We start from the raw sequence: 22688 nt of genomic DNA, 5'->3' as shown, positions 1-22688 counted from the left end.
GAGCCGCTGATGACCACGAGCGGCGCTCGGGCAGCGAAATGAAAGGAAGGAGAGAGATGGAAACACCTACTAGTCTGCAGAGAGGCAGCTGGAAAGGTGAAAGCGTCCCCACTGCACTTCATTCAGAGGAGGGGAGGGAGACGATGGAGCTACAGCGGCTTTGAACAGAGACGGAGAGAGGAGGGAGAGACACTCCTCTCTGTGTGCGTCCGTCTGTCGCAGCGCTCCTGTCGCGTTCTTTTCTCCCGCTCGGCGGTAGATGGTGCGATGAATCTGTGGCCTCGTCAGAGCTGAGAGCGCATTGGCATACATGCAGTGATGTGTGCGAGATGAGCACCCGTAGAGAGAGTGTCAAGCGGCCCGCAGACGCACAAACCGCATGTATGCACCATGCCTCGTGTGTCCTTACTGCTGCCATAGCAGCGGCCACGCATACAGAGCTCTGTAGTCGGCATAGCTGTAGGGTCGAGGAAATGTGCTTGTAAGCGAATACGATGACGTACTCGAGTTCTGCGCCGATACGCGCACGCCACGCCAGAGGGCGTCGTTGCTCCCCATCCCCTCTCGCCCCATACTTTAGCCCTCTCTCTCTATATATATAGAGAGAGAGAGATGCATCCTTGTGGAGTGCAGCTCAGCTTACAGCAATGCCAAGTAAGGGGCGGTAGAAATGCGGAGACTGCGGCACACCGCCACCAATCGCTCTCGAATAAGAGAACAAAACACATCAAGGCTGCTGCGGTGCAGAGGCACCAGCTCACCCCCCTCGAACAGAGGCAACGGCAGTGCAGTGGGCGGCGGCGAAGACGACGGTGGCCGAGCTGTGCCCGTCGATGTCACCAGCGACACACCAGGGAGGAAGTAACAGAGTTTAAGGGAGTCGAACTCGGCGTCGGTGAGGCTGGTCCGTGTGAGATCGTGCACGCAGCGCAGGAATTCTTTGAGGATCTCATCTTCTACGTGGTACAAGCACGGCGTGAGCCCGTCAGCTGCTAAGCCACCGCCAGCGGTGCCCGGTGCCGGCGCGAAGACTGTCGGCCCTGCAACAGAGCGGTGAGTGCGTCTTTGAGGAGACGAGCTGAAGTGCACGGGGGACAAGAGAGCGACTGGACGCTGCTGAGAGGACGAGCTGCCGAGCACGGCAGACGGCACCGTCACCGTTGACGCACTTGAAACAGCGGGTTTCGGTGTGCCGCGGCGGCTTAGCGCATTGCGGCTGCGCGGGAGCTCCGTCCTCCCTGGCGGCAGCGCGGAGCTGCGGTGGCCCGACAAAGATGTGGCGACAGGTATCACTCCCCCAGACTGGCCCTCCGATGGGGACTTCAAAGCGCCGTGACGAGCGCTGTGGCTTCCTGTGGCGGTCGCCAGTCCCGCGTCTTGCGACAGCGGGGATGAGGAGAGAGTCGCCTCCATGGCGGACGCCGATGGTCGCCCCAGAAGAGGCGTCACCTTTTGCGGACTCATCTCCAAGGAGTCGGCAAGCCAGCCCTGCGGCCACAACTCACCCTCGGAGTCCAGCGAGATGACCCGCTTGAAATGCAACCCTGCAACCGACGAGTGTGGGGAGTCCACAGTGGCGCTGGCACCCATCGCCACTGGAAAAAAGCTGTTAAAGCCCGGCGACGCTCCTAAGACGCCAACGCCGCCGCTGCTGAGCTGCAGACCACTATTGCTCTTCGTCATGTGAGACGATGCAGCGAAGGAGTTGCCACACGCGCCGGAGGCCATCGCCGGCGTGCCGTTGTAGTACACCGCCCCAGGGGCAGACCCGAGACTGATCCCTTCCACCGACATCGGAGACGAAATCGACGTCGCACGGCGCAGTGACTGCGTCCGGCTCACCGGGACTTCTAGCCGGTGTGGTCGACGAAACAGGCTCGTGCTGCGCAAGTAGGCGGCCGCCGCAGCCGACGACATCTCCGCCGAGTCTGGTGACCGTTGCGATACGCTTGCGTTCGGATGGCTGCTTGCACTCCCACCACTGCACACCTGCGATTGCTGCGTGCTGAGCTGAGGCTCCCGCAGCGGCGAGCTCGCGAGGGAGGCGGACTGCAGCGACAAGGCCGAGAGGGCGCGTTGAATGCGCAGCGACGAGCAGTGGGAGACTGGATCGGCGTCCACGAGAGCGGCCACGCTAGTGGCCGCGCCTCCACTGCCACCGGCGTGTGTCGGTGCCGTGAGAGAGACACCTGCTGAGCCCAGTAAGCTTGGCCTGGTGACGGTCGCCGCGGGACTGAGGTGGCTTGCTCGGGCAGGGTGCTCCACGGCAGAGCGAGCTGAGGACGGCCGTGTCCTATAGCCGTCGTCGTGCGAGGTGGCAGGCAGTTCACTGGCTCGCGAAAGGGAGCACGCATTGGCACTACCTGCGCTGATGGAACGAGACACGCTCTTGTCTGCATTCGCCAGCACCGCCCTGGCCCCTTTGTTTCCACTAACGCCGTTCCCCTCACCGAAGTTGTCCATCTCGTCAGCACAGTCGTCAGCACCCTCCTCGAATACATAGGCGCGCAGGTAGGAAGGAATAGAAGATGATGCAGTGCTACCCCGCTTCACTGGGCTGCCACCGCTGGGTGCCTGGCGCACAACGGTAGCGTTAGGCATTGCGAGCGGGTTCGACTCGCCTTCTCCGCTGTGCTGCTCAGCAGCCTCTCTTGCGGAGGTCCGACCTCCGGTGAGGGCTGACGGCGGGGCTTGCGATACCCCCGCGACAGCAGAGGACGTATCGACGCCGGCGGAGCTGCGGCGAGACTGCTTACCAGCACCGACGCCCGCAGCTTCCTGAATGGGCGCTCTGACGCCGTCAAAAGGAAAACTGCTGAATGTTAGCGATGCTGCTTGAGCAGCCCCCAGAAGCGTGTTCGCGCTCACACTGCGTGCTGCTGCTGCACCGGCACTTTCTGCTGAGGCAACGTGATCACCCCCGCCGCCGCCACCTGCCATCTTGAGAGCGCGTTGGATAGCAGCAGCAGCCTCAATCAGTGCACTCAGGGCTGTAATCTGCGGTGCAGGATCGCCGTCACATGCGTCTTGCCGCTCCTCGGCTGTCTCACCCAACACAGCGCTCTGCAGCACCGTAGGTGTCGGGACTCCAGGCTCCTCGCCTGTGACGTTGACTGTCATTGCGGCACGCCCATCACCGCCGTCAGCGTTCAAAGACGCCGGAGCTAACGGCGATGCTGCCGGGGCGGCCGTGCTGCGGTCACTCGACAGCCGCGCTGTCCTGCGTGTTGTTCGGACAGACGAAACTGGCGCGGTGGGGTCCCCTGGTGAGGTCCCGCACAGCGGCTCGCTTCGACGGACGTACGTCCAGACAGCGGCGATCTCTAGCGCCACACGACCCAGGAGATGTGCAATGCGCCGCCTTTCGAAGGCGGAGAAAGAAGCGCCGCTGAGATTCGTCACCGAGGGTGCGGCGTTAGCCGCTGCACCAGCCCCGGCAACCGAGAAGAACGCTGCTTCGGCGGCATCGCTGCGATGAGGGTCGAGTGGGAAAGAGAAAGCACTGGTGGACTGGGCCAGCTGGAGCAACGGGTCTGCATCCGACAGCAAGGGCGCCGTTGGGTCACGTCTATGCGATGCCAACGCCGACGCGAACCGCGAAGAGGTGCCGTTGCTGCTGCCGGTACTGCGCGGCGTTGCTGCGCCGCGGCTGCTATCCCCTCTCCCGTTGAAGACGTCGTAAGGGTGCTGCTCCCTGTACTCGCACGCCCGCAAAAGTCGCGAGAGCTCCCGCTGAATGAGCTCCACACTCTCCTCCGCCTGCTGGGCGGTAAAGACGCCTGGCAGAAGAGGAAGGGGATGAGGACTCGCCGGGGGCGGCGATGCGGCGCGGGTGTGCGCGTTGGGCGCTCGAGGTTCATGCATTTGCGGCTAGCAGAAAGAGAAACAAGAAAACGAAGAGAAGGGGGCAAAAAGCAAGACGGAGGACACACGCACGCACACACACACACGCGCAAGGGCGAGACACGTATCGAACCAGCAACGGAGGGCCCCAATGAAGCGGGTCAGAATGAAAGGGGACAGGGGAGGAGAAGAAGGAGGATGGCAGAAAATGTAAAAGTTGGGGAAAGAAATCGAAACACCTAAACGAACAAAATGGGGAAAGGGCCACGCCTCAGCCGCAGACACGTACACCTGCACACACCTACAAACAAGCAAGTGACGTTGCTCAAGTGACAACCAGCCAAGAGCCGAACAAAGCGACAACAAAGCCAGGCCGATCCCCCACGCGCACGAAAAGTAGCGTGGCAAGTCAAAGACGCAGGATGCGGGTATAGGAAGCCCTTGTGCATACCATGCTCATCATCGTAGCTAGAAGGGGAGAAGCCGCAATAGTGTGAGGGCAACTAACAGCGTTTGGGGGGAGAAAGACAGAGTTGTGCCAGAGCACGTGCGTTTACGTGAAAAAGGCGTCCTCTATGTCCACATGCGCGCGTGTGTTCGTCTACGGGTAGCGAGGAGATCGATGGGCTCGTGTCTCTGCCTAGTGCGGTGCCTGAGAGAGGGTTCGAAGAGGGGAGGCGGCAAACACGTAGCGGAACGTTTTTCGAATCACAAAGACATCAACAGAGACGAGGATAGAGGGAGAGAGCGACACACACGCACGCGCTCGAGTGGATCCCGAAGCTGAAATTCAAAGAAATAAGAGCCGGGAGAAGACACACGAAGAGTAGCGGATCGGCCTCGTTGAGGCCTCTGCGTGTGACCAGCTCCACTCCCCACTCGCCCACCCACCCCTTACCACAAAACAGCTAGCTACGTCCGTGGCGGGTGAGGCAGAGTAAGACAACAGTATCCCATGCAAAGATGGCGGGGGACAAACACAGAAGAGATCTCCAAGAATAAAACAAGAAACGCGCCCCCGCGCGTGTGTGTGAATGTGGATTCAAGGCGTCGGGACAGAAGAGAGCGGGTTGAAGAAGGCGGGTAGACAGCAAGGGAAGGGGTGCGGTGAGTGTGTCATATGCACCCACAGAGAAAGAGGTGGAAAGTCACCAAAAGGCATTCGCATGGTGTGCGCGCGTGTGTCGTAACGGGGGAGGGAAGGGCGAGACACATGTGAGGCGAGAGTGCCATCCCCGCCACGCTGTGCGACATGCACAGATGACATGCATGCGGATACAGTCTATGCGCGGCCGCCTCCAATCGTTGGCAGACTCCTAGGCGTTAGCGGGGAGACACACCATGGGTAGGTGGACTGCACGTCGCTGCTGCTGTGTGCTGTGACACTGCCACCCTCTTTCCTCACAGCCTCCATTTGACAAGCTTTTGCTGCAGCCGCCAACGAGACCAACATCGTCACTGTCACTCTTTTTCGAATGTATGGATGTGTGTGTGTGTATGTGTGCGTGCCTGTGGCAGCGCAGTGGTCGTGAAGGGCGAGGTAACGTTGGAGATCAAAGCTTCTTCTCTGAGCGAAAGCATCGAAGAGACGCAGCAGCGGCGGAGACGAGGAAAACAGACGAGGCGCGCACCGAATGGCTGCCAAGGTAGCAGCGAGCAGACTCGATAGAAAAGGAAAACGACGAGAGGAGCACAGAGCTGTATATATATATATATATATATATATGCGAGAGACAGCGACCGCTTCAAGAACGCCGGGGGAGGGGGGCAGAGAAACTGCAGAGGCGCAACAGAAGTCTCACCAGCAACCAAAACGTTGCCATCCCCTGATGTCACTTTACTGTTCTTAGGATGGCAGCGGAAAATGTTGCTTGACGAGTTCGATCAGGTCTGCCTTGCGTCTTGCCCCGCCGGAGCTCACGTTCGCAGTCGCCAGGTACTCCTTGAGTTGAGGTATGATCAAGCCATCCCACGCATTTTCAGCGGCAGCGCGGCAAATCAGCTGCTCGATGGGCACATGGCCGCCGTCCTCTTCGGCGGAGGCTGCCGTCGGCCCTGCTGCCTCCACGGCCCCCGCTGCGCTGTCGCGCGGGCGGCGCGTCACCGAGCCTGCCACGCGCGGCTGCGGGCAGTACCGGAAAGCGTCGTAGTCCTTTCCCAGCACCTCCTTGTTGAAGCTCTGGAAGAGCGCTGCGAAGCTTTGCATGCCCTCGTAGTCGGGGAGGGCGCTGTCCAGCTCCTGCGGCGCCATCTTCGCTGCTCCATCCGTAGAAGGGCCCTCCTCCCCTGCCTTCGCCAAAGCAGTCCCGCCGCCCGAGTGCAGGGGATTGTCTGCCAGCGGGAAGAGCCGTCGGGCGAGCTCTTGCAGTTGGCGGTACTGCCGCTGGAGCGCGGGATTGAACACGGCATCTACTTGGTAGGACACCGTCAGTGCACTCACAAGCTGTTTGGCAAGTTCGAGGTGCGCTGGATCAACGGAGCTGTCTGCCAGTACAGGGGTGGCGTGTTTGTTGACGCGCGTGCACGTGCGCAGCTCTGGCACGGCGCGCAGCTCCTCGGCGTAGGGAAGAGGCACCACATAGAGCCCCATCCCATCCACCGGCACCTGATCGCGCTTCTCCGGATGCGCTGTGAGGTCTGGCGATGGGACCAGAGCCACAAGACGCGGCGCTGTGGTGATGGAGCTGCAATATTGTGCAATCGCAACCTTCTGCTTTGCACGCAGCCGACGCACGAAAAGGACAAACACGCGATGCGAGTGGGCACCGCCGCGCTGCACGCACGAATGAAGGAAAGAGCTTCGTCGCACCACATGCTCCCGCTTCACAGCGTCAACGAGATCCTTGAATAGCAACACCGTGAAGCCCGGCTCCGTCCCGGTTGCCGCCACCTCCACAATTCTCTTGCGCTCCTCGCTGGTAAAGTAGACGCGCTCCTTGCCGATGGGTGCGTAGTAGCAAAGATCGTTGGGATGCACGTCTTCCTGCCTCATCATCGACTCACTCGTGCAATTCTTCTCGTTGTGGAGGCGCTGCAGCGGTTTTGTGGGGCTGCCGCTGTCCCCTTCGTTGTGCCCCGCACCGGCGTCATCGCTGTCCTGACCAGCTGCGGTGGTACGCGCATTTAGGTGAACGACGCGGCGCAGCATGCGGTTCGTGCGCCCATCCAGCCACTCTCGCTGCGGAAGGCGAGCGCGCATGAGAGGAGCGTACAGACTCACAGCCATCCGCGGCACGGCAGCAACGCGCGACGCCTCCTCTTCATCTCTCGCTGTCGCTGCCGCTGCCGTCGTAGACAGAGCAGTGCTCGTTCCAGAGAAGCCGCCGATGCGGAGCAGGCAGTGCCGAAAGGGCCGCTGCGGATGTGCGCGACGCACGACAGAGCCGAGCAGCTGCTGTAGCGCTCCAGCGCCAGCATGCATGTAGATCGCACCCTCACCGCCGCTCACGAAAGCCTCACCGCGGGCCTCAGCCAGCGCCGCCAAATCGTCGATGTCACCACTGGCACGAAATTGCGCAGCGGCCGTCTGTATCTCTCTCAGTAATGGACCCCAGAAGAAGTCTTGCACAAAGCCCGTTGGGGCCGGAGACGGCGAGTCTGACTGACCAGATCCGCTCTGGCGGATAGTGGTGTCCGCAGTGGCTGCGGCAGGGTCAAGCGACTGACCACGCTGGTTGGAAACAGCAAAGAGCGGACTCGCAGAGCTGCCACCGCTGCCGGCGTTGCCGAAGCCGAAAACTTCAAGCACGACGCCTTCCTTGCCTAGGTCGCATGCGCGGCTGCGGCACAGGTTCCACTCCTGCGCGTCCCCACCGCTCGGGTCGTCGCGGTTTGTGAAGACGAAGAGCCGCCGATGGCGAATAGCCTGCACGCTGCGGAGGCTCAGCAAGATGCGCTGCGCCTCCCAGAGCGCTTCGCTGAACTTGAATGCGGGAAAGGCGGCCGAAGCTGCCGGAAGAGCAGCCCTCGGCTCTGCGCGACCGCTAGCCGAAGACGCCGCGGCGAGAGCAGGGGATGTCGATGCAGTGGGCCAGTGACCGATGCGCGCCTCAAACTCCTCGTACGCGGCGGATCCGGGAGCACCAGCTGCCTCCAGCTGCTCCACTTTCTGCACGCATCCCGTGCCGATGCGAGTGACTTCCTGCATCACGTAGACCCCGCGGAAGCCCGTCGAGGGGGCTGACATTCGTGTGTTGTACAACACGATCGCCACGACGTCCTTGCTGCCACACACCATCTTCTCTTTCAGCAGCGCGAGGATGCACTGCATCGTCATGGAGAAGAAAGAAGGGGACGAGCCGACGGCGGCGTTCGAGCCCCCCGCAGCACCATTACTCATAGCTGCCTCCTGGCCAGTGGTGAGCAGTGCGGGTTTCGTGACACCACGAGTGTGCGTCGGTGCACCCGTCCCGTTCTTACCAGACTGCGTCGTCTTCGCCGACTCGCCAGCTGGCAGCACTCCGAACATGCCCTCGTTGCAATCAACGAGGCACACAACGGCATCGCGCTGATTGCGCTGCCACAGCTGCTCATGACACTCATCGAGGTCGAACCCATCGGCGTAGGTGCTGTCTGCTGCAACGACACCAGTCGTGCCCTCGCCCCACTCTGCAAATTCATCCATGGTGAGCTGAGGGCGCGCTGTAAAGAATGGAGAGATGAGATACGCTGCGTGTGGTGTATGTGTGTGTGTGTGTGTGTGGTTGTGTTGAAATCTATGCGGGGACCGCTATGAATCGGCAACGATAAGGCGCAGCGAGGGAAAAGAAGCCAATAGCTGTCCGTGCCACAGCTGGCTCGTGTGGTGTCGTGGACTAGCTAGGAGCGTGCCGTCCCTGATCCTTAGGGGCCACCGTGTTGTAGCCTCTGTTCGCATGCAGCTGCGCGCGCAAAAATGAAAGTTTTGCTCTCACCAGGAAGAGATCGCTAAGCAGGGTGTAGTCCCTAATAAAGCAAGGGAGCGCAGGAGCGAGGGAGAAGAGCAGCAGCGTACGAAATCAACAGAACGGAAGACAGATTCAAGGAGCTACACGGGCCGTGCCGCCGCTAGACGATTGCAGAAGGCGTACACACCGAAGCGCAAACCCTCGGACAAAAAACTGCCCACGAATGCTCCGGTGAGACTCCCCCTACAATTTCGCGTCATTCCTGTAAGACGGAGAGGGGGACGACCGCCCAGAGCGAGTATTGCGTGTGTCATCAAGGACAGAGAGATGTCACACAGTGCGCGGCGATGAGGGCTGGCACTCTTTGCTGTACAGAATCGGCCTTTCTGTGCCGCCTCCTCTCCCTCCCCTCTGTGACCGAGCGCTTCCTCGGTGTCGGTATTGTCCTTCTTACTGTTGTGATCCTTTGTCGCCGACTGCCGCTCACAGAGCCGTGCCTCTGCGCTGCCACCGATACGTGAGCCGAAAACAGCCGAGAATGTTCACTGCGCATGTGTTTGTGTATGTGTATGTGTGTATGTGTGTATGTATGTGTATGTGTATGTGTGTGTGTGTGTGTGCCAAGTATGATCACGTACACACAAGGAGGGAGGGGGGAGAGAGTGGCAAGGGCGAAACGAGCATGTTGCACAGAGTCGGAAGAAAGGCGCAGAAGCCTGCACAGGAGGTGCTCACCTGCGCGCACCATTTGCCCACGTGCCGTTACCTCCGATTTGCGGGACTGCCTTGATTGCCACGCTTGGCAGCATTAAAGTTGCTGACCGCCATTCGAGCAACAACATCTCGTGCGCTTTAACCTCGTTGTCGGAACTCCTCGCCCCCCTCTCCTCCTCCTCCTCCTCCTCCTCTACTGCCAACCTCCACTGACACACACACACACACACACCGGCAATGGCCCGGGGAGCGGGGGGAGATGGTGGTGATAGTGGTGGGGCTCCCGCAACGGCGTTAGAGCACTAACCGCGCTCTGGCGAGGCCCACACAAACACACGCACAGAAAGTAATGATACTAACCAGATGGCGAGCGAGATGACGGAGTCCACAAAGACGAGAACACCAAACAAGCACACAAGTCCCTTCGCAGCATCCGACCGAAGGGAGAGAACTATACATACGCAAACAGCCCGCGCCCGAATGGGAGGGGGGAATGGGGGGAGGGGCTGTACTAGAAGGAGCCTGCGATGGTGGTACAGGACACGTCATCTGGTAACCGTAGTCGTGCCAATGGAAGAGGAAGAGCCAAGTAGAAAAACAGGACAGCCGAACAGCTTCTAAAGGTTGTAGTTATCTAAGGGAGGACACACGCACACAAGAGGAGGGTGTAGGAATGCCCACCACCACCCCAACGTGTGTCTGTGAAGGCCAAACGTGAAACGCAAGCTGTAGTCGACACAGCATCGCTGCGGCAGCGCACGCATGCACCGACACAAATACAGAGAGAGGCGCAAGAGCGGCAGTGTGAGAGGGGAGAGGATATACATGAAAGAAGAGCCGGTCCTCCCCTCCCCCCTTTACCACCGGCAACACACACGAGCTCTGCCCCTCCCAGAAGGGCGGGAGACGCGACGCAGATCTCAAATGCCGAGTCACGGTGGAGTGGCGCCATCCCCCCATCCCTCCCCACCCTACTTGCGCTCGCACCTTGCAGGTATCAGTTGCCGTCCGTGAAGCGTGTGAACGCCGCATCTGCCTTGCTGAGCACCACTTGAAGTGCAACGACAGGAGACGTCACCAGTAGCTCAAACGCCGATCCGATGCCCGTCCCTGCCGCACTGAAGGGAGTGGGCGGAGTCTAAGCGGCTGGAAGCGGCAGCACCGGCGGCATTGCTGGTCGATCAGCCAGCGGCGCGCAGGCCGTGACATCGCTCTACCCCTCGTCGGCGTCGCTGTCCTCTGAGTGGGGGTCCATGATAATTCGAAAATCGGCCGGTTGCTCGGCGGGCGCTTCGGACGGCGGTGTCTGGGAAGGAGCCGGGGTAGTGGGCGTCGACCACAGCCTCGGTGACGGCGGCGCTGGGGTGAAGCGCGGCTTCGGAACCGCCAGCGGTGCTGCAGGCTCGGCAGCCCGCCCTCCCCGCGTGCCCTCCTCGCCGTGTCTATCCAGGAGGCGCTTGTACGCGGCGAAGAAGTCCTCGCGCTGGCGCACCCACGCCTCGTAGTCGCCGGGACTCAGGTGCACAGCTGGACTCTGCAGGGGAGCGGGGGTAAAGCCCACGCTTACCGAGCCGATGGTGGCCACCACACGCCGTGGCCCGTCCAGTGCAGAGGCGGCGCCGCCACCAAACTCATCGGCCCCAGACCCCGTTGCCGCTAGTGCGCCAGAGAAGAGAGAAGTTCCCTCTTCAGTGCCGGCTTGCTGGTCCTGCCATTCCTGCACGCCAGACGTGTAGCGCCACACCGGATCATCCATTGGGGCAGGAGCATCAGCCAGGTACTCCAGCTCTTGCTTCATGTAGTCCTGACCGGCCTCAGCGCGCAGCGCAACGGGGAGCGAGGCGCGACGCAGCGGTCCGTTGCCTATGTATCGATACTGCATCCGCCACGCCTCCAGCAGCTCCAGCTCCTCCTTGTTGGGCTTGCCAAGGGTCGCCTCCAGCGCCGTCAGATACCTGCCTGCGCGGCCGTCGCGCGTGTGTGCCCGATCGCGCTCACGCCGCTGCTCCTTCGCCACCTCGTTCAGCCCGTCCACGTCGCGTTGGATGCGGCGGATGAGCATCTCGGTGGCCTCGGCGTCCGGCATGGTGAACTCCTCCTTCCGTGGGTCCATCTTCCCTGCATTGCCGGACGGCGAGGAGCTGCCGCAGCGGAAGGGGTAGCGCTGGTGACTGCCATCTCCGCCGCAGAAAGAGCCGCTCAGGCCACCTTGACGTGAGGCGCTGCGGCGCAGAGCCGCAGCGGCTGCCATCGATGTGGGCGGGCGCGAAAAACGTGCCCCATTCCCGCCAGCACGGTCTATACTGACGTTGCCCACGTACGGCTCACCGCAGCCAACGGCGCTGGCGTGGATAGTGGGCGGGTACTCTACCAAGTACTCCGGCACTGGCTGCAGCGGCCCGTAGCCCTCCACGAAGAGGGCAGGAGCTCTGCATCGCTGGCTGCCTCGGTAGAAGTGCTCCACAAGACCCGCACCGGGCACAGCCGCCTTCGCAGTGACACTCGGGGTCGCCGCACTCGCATCGGCCACTTTCTGCAGCAGCAGCGGCGCCGGCGCTTCCGACGTGAACGGTGGCGCACTCCCGGCAGTGAGGCAATTGGCGCTGTGCCAGCGATCCCGCGCCGTGGCCCGCACCAGCTGCGGGTAGGACAGCACCCTGTTGTCCATGAGAAGAGCGCCGCCGTCCTCGGTGCCAGCCTCGCTTCTTTGCGGCGCCTCCGCGTCCGTCGCACTTCCACTCAGCTGCAGCGACGGCGCCAGCAGAGACGGCGACAGCCCGCCCGTGGCAGTAGCACTCAGCATGCTAGCCGTGGCCGCCGCCTCTAGCCTCTCAAGAAGGCCGGGTCTTTGCAGCTGCTGCGCACGCCGCTGCGACTCCGCCGATGTGGCCGCTGGCGACGTCATAGAGCCGGAGCCGCTGCCGCTGCGCCCGTCCCTGACTTGCTGCGCTGGTGGCGCCATGTCGAACTGCGGGTTAGCCCACGCGAAGCTCCAAGGGATGCCATAGTGTTTGCACAGCAGTTCGATCGCCTGCGCTGGGTCCCGGTGCACCAACCGCTGGAACGCCTCCTCTTTTTTCTGGCAGCTGCTTTTGCTCGGAGAGCCGCACAAGGACGACTGCGTCGCCATCGAGTCGGCGCGGGCGGCAATGCCGGGGCTCAATCGGAGTGCCTGCTGCTGCCCAGGGCGATCCGGCGACGGGGTAAAGGCGGCTGCAGAAGAGTTCGCCAGCCCTTCAGCGTCGCCGTCTAGCAGCTGCACCTGCGACTCATTCAACAACATCAGTGTGTCAGGCGGTGAAGCCACAGCACTGCCAGCAGTGGGGCTGTACTCGTCCGAAACTGCTGATGGGTGAAAGAATTCCGCTGACGTAGCCGCCGCCTCGGTGTCCATGCGGGACGCCACAGCAGTTCGCATCATGCTGAACAGTTTCCGTGTCTTGCTACGCAGCTGCGCCTCCGCCTGGACCTCCGCAGCCTTCTGCTGCGTCTCAGCAGAGTTGCCGTCTTCGAGATCTGCAGCCGCGAAAAGAAAGTTGTGCTTCGTGTAGCGGTCGTTGGGGGTGACGGACATGAGGTGCCGGCGTCCCCGCTGCGCCAGCGGCCCGAGCGCGACGTCCGGGTCCACCATCGAGACTGAGTGCTGGATGTGGGCGATGTCAGGCATCTGCATGACGTAGCCGACGGCGATGGCCTCGCTAAGAGCCAACTCGTACCTCGGCCTCTCGCCCTGAAGGAAGATGTGCACAGGAGCGGGGCTGGTGTCAGAGAGAACGCTTGCAGCGGTACGTGGGACGGACACGGCTGTCACAGTTGCTGCCTCTGTCTCCAAGCGGGATGGCTTGCTCTCGGGCGGTGATGTGCTTGCCGTCGCCTTGGACCGCAGCGCGGCTCGATTCCAGATGGCAGCGTCGCGCTGATTGATCTCCTGCGCGAGAGCCGCCTCGTGGCACTGCTCAGCCGTCCAGGTGCGGTCGCGCTCCTCAAGCAGGCGCACCATGCGATGCAGGCGAGGCGGCAGCGCTAGGTGGCTGCGGCGGCCGTGAACAAGTGTCGCGGCCTTCGATGGCACTTCCTTACCGAGGAAAGCCTGGTTCACCAGGAAGGCGCCGGTGTTTGCTAACCGCTGCCCGGGAACACCGCAGCCACCGACCCGCGGCGGGCGCGTGGGCTGGCGCCATCCATTATTGGCTCGAGCGGTGTTGCGCTCGGACCCTGCAGCGGCAGGAGTGTCATTTAGCCTGGGCAGAGCGGCGGTGGTAGTCGCAGAGCCAGCGGTGACAGCAGAGATGTCGCTTACAGTCTTCCGATGCTTGCCGCCGGGTTCACCAGCACCTCGACGCTGTTGGAGCTGGCACAGCGCAACAGACACCTGCTGACCTTTTCGCCCGCTAAGGCGGCTGATGGCCACGTCATGAGCAACAGCGTCGAGAGCCGTCTGCGGAAGTGCCGCGCCTGACCTGTCGGCCCCACGACCCGTGCTCAAGTAGCTGATGTCCTCCCACCGTACATAGTCGCGATAGAGGAAGCACAGCGCCTTCAGCTGCACCTCGCACACCGCACGGCCGTACATGAGGTAGCTGGTACTGCCTCCGGGAGGTGCCCCCACCATCGGCATGCGCTGCCGACCAACAGTGTCCACCTCGATCTCTGGTTGTGGGGTACCGAAGATTTGCTTCATGAGCTGCGGCGTTTGGCTCGTGACTAGACCCGAGTACCGGTACAGCAAGTCCATCCGCCGGAGTGCGTCGATGAGACTCTTCACCTTGATTCGCCAACCCTCCACCATCGTGCGCGCAGCAAGCCCCAACGGCCATCGATGCGGGATCAGGCATCCCTCGCCCAGCACGTCCCCTGGGCCGTATGTAGCAACACCTTCACAAATTGTCGACACGGTGCCGCGCATGATGAAGGTCATTTCGGTGCACCTCGTCGACGTGCTCGCTACAAGCGACCCCGGTGTGTAGATGACCGGCTCGAGCCGCTCCTGGATGAGGCGAATGGCAATATCAGGGAGGGGCTTCAGTAGCTCGGAGCCGGCCCGCAGCTGTTGCGCCAGGGCGCGCGTGAAGCGCTGTTCGCCCATCCACTCCACGCGGAGAACCGCCGCCTTCCGTAGCAGCCCATCACGCAGGGCGGCATCACGCTGCATCAACGCGGCGAAATTTTGGCGCGGCAGGCACCACACATCACACACCGTGTCTGCCCGCAGTATGCAATGGCGCGGCTCGTGGAAAAGCACCGATAGCTCGCCAAAGGAGGCTCCCGATTCCACCACCTCCGCTGGCTGGGCTGTGGGTGTCTCTCTTAAGCACCAGCAGCCGCACCCGTCGCGTGAGAAGCGCGACGTCACCAAAACATCCGGTGACTCCCCTTTCATCAGCAATACCGGAGTGATGCCGCTCTTCGGGACCACGAAAACGTTCAGACGGCCGCGCCGCAGGAAGCACAGCTGCCGAAGGGATCCAGGCGTGTGCGGGCAAGCCATCACCTCGCCAGGCATGTATGTGCGTGGCACCATGTGCGGCATCAATGCGCGAATCGTATGCGCCGCAGCGTCCTGCAGCAGCCAGCTCTGCCGAACTAGCAGCTCTGTGGCGGCATAGTCGCTGTAGAGGGTGCGGTGCCGAGCGGCTACGATGAAATCGGCGACGGTGCGGGCGGCCCCACGCGGCACAACTTCGCCCGGTGCGGCGGCGCACCACGGCACGTACAGGTTCGGAGAATGCTGCAGCCGCTCCGCCCGCTGCTGGGCAGCGATGTCGATGACAGCGGCGTGCACATCGCTCGTGCGGATTCGGAAGGCGTCGACGAACTCCACGTACGTTGCTCCCCCGTCGCCTTTTGCGCCCTTCGACGCAGCCGACGCGCTCCCTGACGCTGGCGCAACGACAGAGGTGGTCGAGACGGTGTAGCACACGTACTTGAATGGCGCCAGTCCAAGAGCCTCGCCGGCTCCCAGCACTGCCGGGCCACACACCTGCTCTGTGCGGGTGGGCCGTAGCGTTGGCTGCCCGGCGGTGCGGCTGGCTCGTCGCAGCGAGCGCTGGATCGCAGTTGTTACGTTGGACATGGACGCGCCATCCACGTTCGTTCCGCCGCCGCCGGCGACGGCGGAGCTGTTGTATCCGATCGAATCCGTCGCTGGATAGTCGTCTATGGCGAACGTCACTTCTGGCGCGAGGCCACCGCCGCACAGGCGCACCACATCCTTGGCCGAGGTGAAGTACATCCGTCGCTCCCTGCGCACTCCAAAGCCGCCACCATGGCGTTGGTGCTGAGGCGCCGGTGACTGCGCTTGCGTCTGTGGCTGGAAAAAGGTCGCGGACACAGTTCCTGTTACGATAATGTACACAAACGACGCCTCGGGCGGCTCGCGGGGGTAGACCAGCACCCCTCCAGCCTCAACGCTGACGGGGGCGACTTTGTCCTTCAAGCAAGCAATGACGTCCTTCGGCTCTAAAGACAGAGTAGCCGTGCCTCCGTCCAGCATCAGGTCTCCCCCAGCCGTGTTGAGTGCCCGGGTCAGCGACATCAGTGCGTCCGTCACCATCTTCGCATACGCTGCCGCACCTTCGACGGTGTCTCGCGACGGGAATCGTTGAAGGACGTTGCGCTGGCGCAAAAGGAGCTGCTTCTTGAGTCGCACAATAGGGACGAAGTACTCCCGCAGCGCCACTCCTGGCAGGGCATCAAGGGCCGTGCTAATGTACGTAAGGCGGTCAATAGAAATCCCATGGACCTCGATGGCGCTGTCGCGGCTGCTGGAATGCGTGTTTCCACCACCGAATGCGCTGGAGCGGCGGTGGCTCGTGCGCCACGCGCTCTGGCGGCGGCGTGCGGCATCGCCGGCGTGTTGGGGCGCGTGCTGGTTAATGCCTGCGGCGCCAGGTCTAACTGCCGTGAGCATCGGTGGAAGAGGACACAAGTGGAGAGAGAAAAACAAAAGCAGGTGAAAAAGAAAGCGTCGTCTAAGCAGCCGGAGGCAGACCTTCTGCCCCGAGGCCTCGGTCGGTGCCCGTGTATGGGAGGGAATACAGTCGTCCGCGCTGCCGCGGGGCCGCGCGCAGTGAATGGCAAAAGACCTTGATGAGCCAAACAAGAGTAGGGATACGCGACTTGTAGACGATCTAGCTACAGCACGCGAAAAGAAAGGAGACAGCAAAAGACGCAGAGGGGTGTGGGGTGGCGTCTGTTGGCGAGGGAGAAGACGACCCGACTAGCCAGCGTATCGGTGGTCACTCTCTCAATTCGGTTCAAGTATGAAGATTCCGCGCCGGTGCCTTCGAGCGAGGGCGCTTAGTGAAAGAGTAGCGAGGTGCGTTGGGGTAGCGGCTGGGGATGCACTGCAAAGATCTGCACACACACACACACACACATATACGTATACGCTTTTATGCGTTGGCACGTCGTCGTCTTCCAGGCTTGAAGTTGTGAGGGGCGGATGCGGAGAAAAGAAGCAGGAGAGGGATCCGAGCAGAGAGCGTGGAAAAGCAAATGCGCCCTCTCCTGGGTGTCACTCATGCGCACCATCGATGCCGTCTCGCAGACTCGGCAAGCGGTATTGAACCAGCAACTCTTTTGCAGAGGCGGCTCTCAGAGAGGTCCATGGAGTCTGGGAGCGGGCGTGTGCATGCGAGCGTTTTCCACGCCGTCCCTCTTTTCTCAAGACTTTCAATGCGCAGGGCGATGTAGCGCATACGACAGCCCGCACCCGCGCGGGTGGTCGACCGCAGAAGGGTGGTGGGCGCTGGTCGTTAGAGAGCATGGTGTGACAGACGCAACCATGTGGGGGAAGAGTAAACCACATCTCAGTCTTGTCTGTGGTGCACCAGCGTGTGCCGCTCATTGCTTTGCTTGCGTTTTCTCATGCACGGTGTCACCTGCCATTGGTCAGGCACGTGACGACACTCACGAGACCGTGGTGAAGGCCATAATGAGGGAAACAACACGCATCTCTTCAGCCCGCCCTGCATTACCTGGTGCACTGAAACTCGGAGATGCGCGCACACCCACGGAGAGCGTGCGCCGATTCACTTCACCTGAGCAGGAAAGGAAAAAGAAAGAGAAAGAGAGACACCCTGCAACAGCTGTATATGCTTTACATCGCCGTTCTGTTGTTGCTGCCTTCCCTTGGGAAGGGGGAGGGGGGTACCAGGCAAATCAGTCCGAGAAGGCCCACAACAGCCACTGCACCTCCACAACAGACACCCACACAGACACAAGCATTCCAAATACCAGCAAGGAGCGAACACTCACAGAGAGAGATGAGGTAAAGGACACAGGAAAGGAAATGAGACGACCGCCCCTAAGCACTCGACAAGACGACGCCAAGCACAGCGGAGGAGAAAGGGGGGCAGGAAAGCACGAGCGTACGCGCAGGTGAAGAAAAGCCGCGTCCTCTGCGCACAGAGGAGGGGGTGAATAAGAAAACAGTGTATCCAGCCAACGACAAGGTTCAATATACATGTACATATATAACAGCGCAGAGCTTCTTCGGCAACTGAAGGTCTCGCCTTCTCCTCCCCTCCCCAAGCTCTCGACGTCGGCACGCTTCGCCCCACCACACCTTCGTGCACATGCAGGTGCAAGCGGGAATTTCTAAAACCCTAAATACTAAAAGACGCTACGTACCGTGTGGGGATCGTGCTCTCGCGCAGCTCCGCCAAACACTTGCGTAAGCACATGTGCCTCACCCTCGCTATCAAATGGGGTAGAGGCACTAGTAGGGCAGTTTAGCCCGCCCCCTTCGTTGTTGAGAGGCGGTTCGCCATCGCCTGCTCGTCGTCGCGGGAGATCTTCGTCGTCTTTGGGTCGTACGGATAGACGTACTTCTTGAAAAGCTCCTCGTCGCGCTTCTCCCAGTCCACGTGCGAAAGACGCTCCACGCACCCCTTCAGCTCCTTCTTGCCAATCTTCTTTGCCTCTGCGGTGGGCATGTAGCGCGAGTACAGCTCCTCGCGCCGCGCCTGGCTCCTCTTGAGCTCCTCCTCGTAGATGCGGCGCACCTGGTCATCGATCTCGCTGGAGTCCATCTTCTTATCATTCTTGTGCATCTCCTCCTCCAACTTGCGATCTCTCTCAGCTTTGGAGTTGGCGAAGCGCTCCACCTGTTGATCATACATGCGGCTTACCAAGCGGCCCTCCTCATCCTTTGAAATGTGCTTCTGCATCTGTGCGCGTGTCCGCTCCAGGATGGCGCGGCGCTCCTCCTCGCGCTGCTCCGTCAGCTTCATCTGCCGAAAGTACAGGCGCTGCACGAGGTTCTCCTCCTCCTCCGGGGAAAGGCGGCGCTCGCCGATCAGCTTCTGGTACTCCGTAGCCGTCATCCTAACGCGGTGTATGCGGACGTTCCACGGTAAGTCTGCAGAAGCTCCCAAGCTAATGCGGGACAGAGCCCAATATATATATATATATATATATATATACTTCCTGAAGTGCTTGTGGCCGTCAGGGAGACGATTGCAAGAAGAAGCCGTCCGCACCCTATACGCAGGAGAAGTGGCTGAGAAGCTGCTGGACGACGGCGCACCGAGAAGAGCAGAGGTTTCGGAGAGAGAGAGAGAGAGTGGCGAGTGAATCGAGAAGCAAATCGATTGTGTGTGTGTGTGTGTGCTTCCTTGAGTATAACAGGTGCTGTCGGAAAGCCGTAAACGTGCCGTGAAGCGTCGATAGATGCTTGAGTACGTGTGTGTGAGTGTGTGTATGTGGGTGTGTTGCATCACAGGTAAAGCCAGAGAAAGCACTCCTGTAGAGTGAGAGAAACGTGCAGAGGGGAGACGTAAAGGATGAGAAAAACGCAATGGGAGAGAAGGATGAAGCGTCGCCTGTCCGCTGCGCAGAGAGGAGGCAACGTGGGCACAGAAACGTACGAGGGCGTGCAAGGTCACATGCATGCTCCCACGAAGAGGGCCTTGAGCGCAGAGATGGGAGAGGGTTGAAGCGCAAGTGCGCATCGCGTAAATACGCCGAAGATGCGCAGAAGAAAAAGAAAATAAGCGAATTTGAGCATCTCCGAGACGTGGCACCACGGAGGTTCAGCCTGACGACAGCACATGATCTCGTGCGCCCTCCTCCTCTCTCCCGCCTTGCTTTGCAGACCGTACCCAGACCTCGTGTTGTCAGCGTCACCATCAGCGGACAGCGCTCCCGGACGTGACAACTCACCGGTCGAGTGCTATGTGTACGTGCGTCCATGCGTGCCAAGCCACGTGAATGAGGGCAGCGTGGTGTTACTGAAGCCCCATCGATTTCTGTGAACAACGAGAAGACACAAGGCAAGCAAGCAAGCGAAGAAAAGAGTGACGCCCGCGAGGACCATCAAGGCCGTCGAAGAGGTGGCTGCACAGGAGTGTTGGAGTGGTGCTCCTCTACTGGCGACATGGTCCCTCTCTCGCTCTCCTTCCCGGTCACTGTCCGCGATTCACCTTAAGGTCCTCCGTAAAGACCGCGTGCGCCTCCGTGTAGGCGTTGGTGGGGACGTGGAAGTATGAGTCAGCCGACTGAGCCACATTAATGGTGCGAGGTGCCCCTCGCCGCACAAATACACCCATGTGCCCGAAAACCTGTGCGGCTGCCACGCTGTCACTCTCGGCAGCGCCATCGCCAAGACTCTTGTCGCCCAAGCTCCGCTCATACTGGGCGGCGATCTCCCGCTGCATCAACCTCTTCTCCCGCTCGCTGGCGCCGTCGTAAAAGTGGTGCGCCATCTCGCGCACATGTGGAGCGGCGGCAATCTCGGGCAGCACATCCAGATTCGTGTGGCCCATCAGGGCCGACTGATGCTTTGCCTGCTGGATCTTGGTGAAGGTCTCCTCAAGCGACGTGCTCTGAATGAGAAGAACAAGTTCGTAGGTGACACCGTTGCGGTACTCCGCCTCGCGAAGCAGCCGCGTCCGTTCCCGGTAGGCCTGCAGCTCGTTCGGCGACGAGGCAGCCGATGTGCAACTTCGGCGACCGTTGTTGACGGGGCGCTGAGAGGCCTGCCATGCCGCGTCCACTTCATCGACGTTCATGGGCAATGGCACACACGCGCTGGAGGCGGAGATGACTTCTGGGCAGCAGGCGGCGAAGAAGGCGCTGAACTCGCGCTGCAGCTCCTTCTCGACCTTCAGGTAAGCCTGATGGAGAAGCTGCTCTTTGTGCAGCACGCGGTCCGTCGCCGCCCGCGACAGCACAAACTCCAAGGGAGAGGCTGGGTTCAGCACAATGTCCACTTTCTCCGGCACGATGGAGGCGTTGTGCAGCAGGGTGGAGACATCTGCAAAGTAGCCAATCAGGAACGGGTGCAGGAAAGGCCCGAACATGGGGAGAGGAGTTGCTTGCTTTATTTGGAAAGGTGAGGTCTGGGCGACGGATTCCCAGTAGGCGGCCTTCGCCTCGTCCGCCGCCGCCTTCGCCTCGTCCGCCGCCGCCTTCGCCGACGCCGCGCCCGCTACGCTCTCCTCACGTGACGCGATTGCCCTCGCTGCTCCAGCTGTCCCCTGACGCCGCCCGGTATGCCGTTCGCGGAGGAAGCGATGGTGCCTGGATGACGCTACCCTGCGTCGAATGCCCCGCACCTTACTTGCGGCACCACGTGAGCGCTTACGTGCACGAGTGCGCACCGCCTTCTTCGCTGGTGCAACTCGACACCTCTCACTAGACGCACTCGATGTGCCACGCTCCTTCTCCACAAGGCCGTCCATCAACATCGCGTCGAACAGCGCATCTACGTTGATGGGTGTGCCGTCAAGCGGTGTGGGAAGCGCTGCCTGTGCTGCGTCGCTGCCAGGAGAAAAGTCAGGGGCGGTGAGCTCTGCCGCCTTCAGTGCCACACATGCGCTACCAGGCATGTGTGCATCTGTGCCGTCTTCCGGCACAGCCTTGGCTTCCCTTTCGTGAGCTGGCTGACCCCCCTGCCATGCCGAGCCGTCGGCGGCATCGTCCCTTTCCTGCATGGTCACCTCGGTAGGGGGCCGTGCCTGCCGCTGCGCGTGTCGCTGCTGCCACCACTCACTCTGGAGCAGCGTGTCGGGCAGCAGACCCATGATAGGCGCTTCACCACCAGCAGAGGCTGTGGTGCTTGAGCCGGATGCCCACAGCACTCCACTCGGGTCGCGCACCGCAAACCCGAATCGCTGGCAGAACAGCCGCAGGTATTCGAGCGACGTGAAGACGGGTAGCGCTATGTAGTTGTCTAGAGCGAATACCTGCGGCTTCACGTCGTACGGGTCCCATCGCCTGGAGACCGGGGACGCAAAGGAAAGCAAGGTGCTGTTCACCAGACGCCGCACCAACTCCAGATCAGTCCGGGCATCTCGATTCTCGCTGATGCACAGCGCAATAGCAGCCTCGAGAGCGTCGTTGCGGGGCAGTAGCTCCAGGGCACACAGCTGCGCAGCTGCCACTCCCGGTGCCGACGCACCGCCGCTGCTGCTACTCGTAGCGCTGGCGCTGCGCTGCTCCTCGCGCAGAAGATACTGGAGACGCCGGCGCTCCTGCAACTGCCCCACAGCTGCGCCGTTTGTCTGACGAAGATGCCGCAGTCGACGGCGCAGCGAACATAATCCGACGCCACGCGCCCCCCTGGGCCTAAAGCAGATCAGTGTCGTCGACAGCAGCATGTTGGCAGTGGCCGGTTGTGCGCGAGGTGGAGTTCGTTCAGTCCTCCAGCACGGCGGAAGTGGATCGCCTGTTGTTTTTCTTAGAACAAGGAGCCGCACGGCTTCTTTCTCTCTCTCTCTCTCTCTGTGTGTGTCGCGCACAGACGCTCGCGCTTCCTGCGCTGAGACCTGTTCACGTTCGCGCCTGCGCAAAGGAATGTGGTGTGGAACGACGGAAGAGAGACGGAGCGCGTGTAACCGGGTGTGTTGTGGTGCTTCTCGCCAAAGTGCCTGTGCGGCATCTGCACCCCACACACTCCCTCGCCTCCCATAAAACAGTCGCGCAAATAGAAAGGACGATAGAGGGAGGAGAAGAGAGAAATTCGAAAGAGAGACGCACAAACACATCCACACACGTTTCCATGAGCGATGCGTCGAGTCTCGTCTTGGCGAAAAATACCAGCACACAATGAGGGGAGCCAGAAGCTGCGCTCTGATAACTCGCGTCCGCTGCTTTGAGTCTCGCGTGTTCTCCGGAAGGCGGGAACGACATGAAAACTGAGCGACGTCGCAGGGGAGACACACGCGCATTCAGAGCGAAAAACAAAGCGAGGCTGCATGCGAGACACTATCGCCCCTTTGAGGAAAACTGTCGACCCGT

At 61.2% G+C, this 22688-nt stretch overlaps 5 protein-coding genes across 5 annotated transcripts; all 5 read right to left on the bottom strand.

The window, feature by feature from the left end:
- Positions 1-639: 639 nt before the first annotated feature.
- On the bottom strand, positions 640-3864 carry LMJF_29_1060 (conserved hypothetical protein; the record flags this gene model as incomplete). The annotated part of the gene is made up of 1 exon (XM_003722138.1): positions 640-3864. The coding sequence occupies one exon, from the start codon at positions 3862-3864 to the stop codon at positions 640-642; it is 3225 nt and encodes a 1074-aa protein (XP_003722186.1).
- Positions 3865-5689: 1825 nt separating this feature from the next.
- LMJF_29_1050 (putative KU70 protein) lies at positions 5690-8467 on the bottom strand (the record flags this gene model as incomplete). Its single annotated transcript, XM_003722137.1, has 1 exon — positions 5690-8467. One exon carries the CDS (start codon positions 8465-8467, stop codon positions 5690-5692), a length of 2778 nt encoding a protein of 925 aa, XP_003722185.1.
- Positions 8468-10656: 2189 nt separating this feature from the next.
- LMJF_29_1040 (conserved hypothetical protein) lies at positions 10657-16353 on the bottom strand (the record flags this gene model as incomplete). Its single annotated transcript, XM_003722136.1, has 1 exon — positions 10657-16353. One exon carries the CDS (start codon positions 16351-16353, stop codon positions 10657-10659), a length of 5697 nt encoding a protein of 1898 aa, XP_003722184.1.
- A 1825-nt stretch (positions 16354-18178) lies between these two features.
- On the bottom strand, positions 18179-18772 carry LMJF_29_1030 (conserved hypothetical protein; the record flags this gene model as incomplete). The annotated part of the gene is made up of 1 exon (XM_003722135.1): positions 18179-18772. One exon carries the CDS (start codon positions 18770-18772, stop codon positions 18179-18181), a length of 594 nt encoding a protein of 197 aa, XP_003722183.1.
- A 1080-nt stretch (positions 18773-19852) lies between these two features.
- LMJF_29_1020 (conserved hypothetical protein) lies at positions 19853-22048 on the bottom strand (the record flags this gene model as incomplete). Its single annotated transcript, XM_003722134.1, has 1 exon — positions 19853-22048. The coding sequence occupies one exon, from the start codon at positions 22046-22048 to the stop codon at positions 19853-19855; it is 2196 nt and encodes a 731-aa protein (XP_003722182.1).
- Between the last annotated feature and the right edge of the window lie 640 nt (positions 22049-22688).

This window comes from Leishmania major, chromosome 29 (assembly GCF_000002725.2).
Source record: "Leishmania major strain Friedlin complete genome, chromosome 29".
Taxonomy (NCBI): Eukaryota; Euglenozoa; class Kinetoplastea; order Trypanosomatida; family Trypanosomatidae; genus Leishmania; species Leishmania major.
The sequence above is the reverse complement of the archived record's forward strand: the minus strand, read 5'-3'. Positions and strand labels throughout refer to the sequence as shown.